The following is a 4,095-nucleotide window of genomic DNA, read 5'->3' on the forward strand; positions in this document are numbered from 1 at the left end:
AAAATGGATGAGTTCTGGAGCATAGCAAATCAGACTTTTTCAAGTGAAGATGAGGCATTCACATTCTATAATAATTATGCAAGGGACAAGGGTTTCAGTGTTAGAAAGGAGAAAGTGAGACGTAGCGAGAAGTCAGGGGCAATTGTGTTCAGGCGGTTTGTGTGTCGTAGAGAAGGCGAGCGAGATGGAAAATGGCTGGACAAGGAGGAGTACAGCCGTAGACCACGAGCCCTAACTCGATGTGATTGCAGAGCATTACTTGATATTAGACTACACAGATCCCGTGGAGTATGGTACGTGAATAATTTTGTGGATGAGCATAACCATCGCCTAGCTATGCCTGATGAAGTTCCGTTCCTATGGTCTCACCGGAAGATTAAGGATTTCCATAGAAATGAGATCATGTCAATGGAAGCTGCTGGAATCCGTAAGCATGTCATAAGAGATGTTCTTCAATGCAGATATGGAGGATATGACAAAGTTGGCATTGTTACTAAGGATATTTACAACTATTGTTCCAAGAACAAGAGGTCAAGAATCGCAGAAGGTGATGCAAGGACAGTTCTAGGTTTGCTGCTGAAGAGGAGGAACACCGATCCAGATTTTTACTTTGATTATAAAGTAGATGATGACAGTCGTCTGATGAGCTTATTTTGGTGCGATACTCAATCTCGTATGGACTACCAATCATTTGGTGACGTGGTCGTCTTTGACAGCACTTATCGGATGAATAGGTATAAGATGCCATTTGTCCCATTTGTTGGGCTGAACCATCACCGCAACACAACTGTTTTTGGTTGTGGCATCATTTGTGATGAGCGGGCTGATTCGTATATATGGGTTCTCCAAGCATTTCTGAAAGCAATGTGTCAGAAGAAACCACAATCAGTAATTACTGATGGCGATTACTCCATGATTAAAGCTATTCGGCAAGTGCTTCCTGGTGTAAGTCATCGCATTTGTTCATGGCACGTGGAGAAAAATATTCTGAAGCATTTGCATAGCAACTGTTTGGATGGGTTCCGCACACTTTTGTATTATGCTAGTTCAGAAACATTTGAAGCCAGATGGAATGCCTTTCTTTCAGAGTACGAGACTGCAACAAATAGAGAATGGCTTGCAATGATGTACAAAAATAGAAAACTATGGGCTGCTGCTTTTCAAAGGGACAAGTTTTTCCTGGGTATGAGAAGTAATCAGAGAAGTGAAAGTCTCAATTCCAGTCTTCATAGGCACCTGGACATATATATGTCATTACTTGACTTGGTTGAGCACTATGAGAACTGCGTATCGCGCCTTCGTGAAACTGAGGTTGAATTTGATTGCCGATCTTCACAGTCGAAGCCAGTGCCTTTAACAAAATACAAAGAGATTGAAGTGGCTTGTTCCCATATATTTACGGCCGCTAACTTTTTTTTTGTTGCAGCATGAATTATTGAAGATTAATGATTATCATATACATGATAGGATTATTGCTATGGGTTCATCAAGATATTTTCTAGTACACAATGAGAAGAAGAAATCAGTGTTTGAGGTGGACTACTGGTCTGATACTTCAGGCCACACAATTCACTGCAGCTGCCGTAAGATGGAACGTGATGGTCTCCCTTGCGCTCATATTTTTCATGTTTCGGATCATCTAAAAATATATGAAATACCAAAGTGTTGTATGTTGCAACGACACTTAAAAGACGCCAAGGGTGGCCTTCCTTCCAAGAGAAAAAGTGCTCTACATGTTTGGACCACGAAGAGATCAAGGTTCAGTGAACTTACTGTGCTTGGGGCTGAAGCATTTGATGTTGCATCAAAGAATCATGAACAGTTTTGTGGAGTTAAGCAGTACTTGGGGAACCTCATTTCAAAAAACACAATACTCACCATGATGCTAGAGATGAGCAGAGGTCGGTTCATTTTAATGATCAAACTTGGCATACTACAATCGGTTCAGTTTTTGATCCAATTATTGCTGCCACCAAAGGTGCACCCAGGAAGAATAGCAATGTGCCAAACAATTCGAACGTAGATGGTTTGTCCAAGAAGAGGTACAAATCATTTGTTGAGAAACGGCAGTACAAGTGCACTCTATGCAAGCAGCAGGGCCACAACAGAAAGACATGTGAGAAACAAGTAAGTAATTTAATTGTGACATATATGGTTTACATGCATCTGCTGGTTGTTCTATGTATGAGGTGCCTGTCTGTATAATTTGAGTGAAAAAGTGACATTGCGTTTTTTTTGCTCAGGTGCAACAAGGGTGCGACTGATCTGCTACCACTGGATGTGAACTGATATGCTTACAGCAGTTCTTGTAGTAGTTGTTTAAAAAAAATTCTTGTAGTAGCATGACTTGCAGTCCACATCTAGTTCTGTAATACTTCTGGGTTCCTGTGTGGTAATAGGTTGGGTTTAGCCTTCCAAATATATTTTGTTCATGTGTCTGAAGTTTCTGCCTTCCCATGTATTGAGAGGAGATACACTGGTACTGGACAATTGGTTGTGTATCATTCAGTTCTTATCCAAGGTGTTAGGCTTTGGATGGAACTCGCATGCTGCTATTTAGTGGCAATGAACAAAAACTTCACTTATGATTATGATTAGCCTTAAACTTGTGCGTTTGAGCCTCCAAATTTATACTATCGGTGACAAATTTGAAATTGTACTATCTGGAAATGTTTGTACACTTCTTATTGATTATGATTTTACATCGACCTGCATATTTGAGATAAAATCTGCCATGATGACAAAAAATATCCACATCAAGGCAGCAATTGCAGACACTGACGGTGGTCATGCCTGAGGCAGCATGCCCTGCCGCCAACTGACTGGAGGATCAAGCATCTGTCATACAACTTCATCAACTCAACAATAAAAACTCGCCAAAACCAAACTGCTCATAAATTAGCACAACAATAATTTGCACTGACTTCTGAACTTACACTTACAGACTACCCATTCTTCATGTTGTTGAAATAAAACTGATCTTGTTGTAAAAAACAAAGTTTTACATATAGATTATGACCATGAACATGCACGTTCTACAAACTTCACAATGACGGCAGGCAGCTTTGGGCATGGATGGGCCTTCGGAACCAGAATATGAGCCATGTCCAGATCCTTGACGACATCAGCATTAACCTCCAGGGACCCTTCACACGAGACATGCTTGATCTGTGTCCATGTAGGGAGCACTTCTGCATTGATTCACCCTGTTATATCCTCTAATCAGTGGTTCTGTCAACCCTGGAAGAAGAATGTGAAACGTTAGTCCACGTTTAGAATACCCAATCAGAAACTAAAATATGAGAACACAACCTTGAAGATACCTAATCAGTCAATCCTCACATTCAGGGGTGCACGAATACAAACCACGAACATCCCTAACGAAACCAATCTTATCAGTTGATAGCAGGTGAACTGAAGACATGCTATAGGCTTTGGTCAGGCTTTGGTCAGGCATTGGTGCTCAGTTCATGGTGCTCAGTTCATACTAAATTCATGACTGTTTCCAGAAAAAGGTCTGAACACCGCCGGAGCTCCCCCTGACGAATACCGACCTGCGGGTCCCGCGCGTGGAGGATGCTGCGTCGGGGCACGGCCGGCCGCCTCCTGCCGCCGGTGGCGCGGTGGGGTGAGGGGCGGCGCCTCCCCCGGCCGGTGTCGCAGCGGGGTGCGGCGGACCTCCAGCCGCGGGTGTCGCGGCGGCTCACGGCCAGCCGCCTAATGCCACTGGGGGTGCGCGCAGGGTGAGGGCCGGCACCTCCCACGGCCGAGGCGTGGCGCGGACCTCTTCCAGCCGCCGGTGTCGCAGCCGGCCGCCTCCTGTCGCCGGTGCCGCGGCGGGGTGAGGTCGGACGGCGTGGGAGGATAGATGCACGGGACTACGAGAGGTTGAAGTAGAGACTCTTTTTTTTTCCTGGCGACGCCGTCTCAAACGCTCCAACGGAGCCAAGCGGACGGGCTGGACCCGGGTCTATGCTTGGACGGGCTGAGCCCACGCGAGACCCAGATGCAAAATAATAAAACAATTAATTCCTTAAATTATGTGCTTTAAGATTCGTGCAGAATTTGAAAAAGAGGAGTACCGGAGCAGTTGCC

The 4,095-nt window shown here is 44.5% G+C and overlaps 1 protein-coding gene across 1 annotated transcript; it reads left to right on the forward strand.

The window, feature by feature from the left end:
• On the forward strand, positions 337–2,264 carry LOC8054959 (protein FAR1-RELATED SEQUENCE 5). The gene is made up of 4 exons (XM_021456280.1): positions 337–1,311; positions 1,427–1,595; positions 1,949–2,127; positions 2,244–2,264. Exons 1-4 carry the CDS (start codon positions 337–339, stop codon positions 2,262–2,264), a joined length of 1,344 nt encoding a protein of 447 aa, XP_021311955.1.

The sequence above is a fragment of the Sorghum bicolor genome, chromosome 3 (genome assembly GCF_000003195.3).
Source record: "Sorghum bicolor cultivar BTx623 chromosome 3, Sorghum_bicolor_NCBIv3, whole genome shotgun sequence".
Classification (NCBI taxonomy): Eukaryota; Viridiplantae; Streptophyta; class Magnoliopsida; order Poales; family Poaceae; genus Sorghum; species Sorghum bicolor.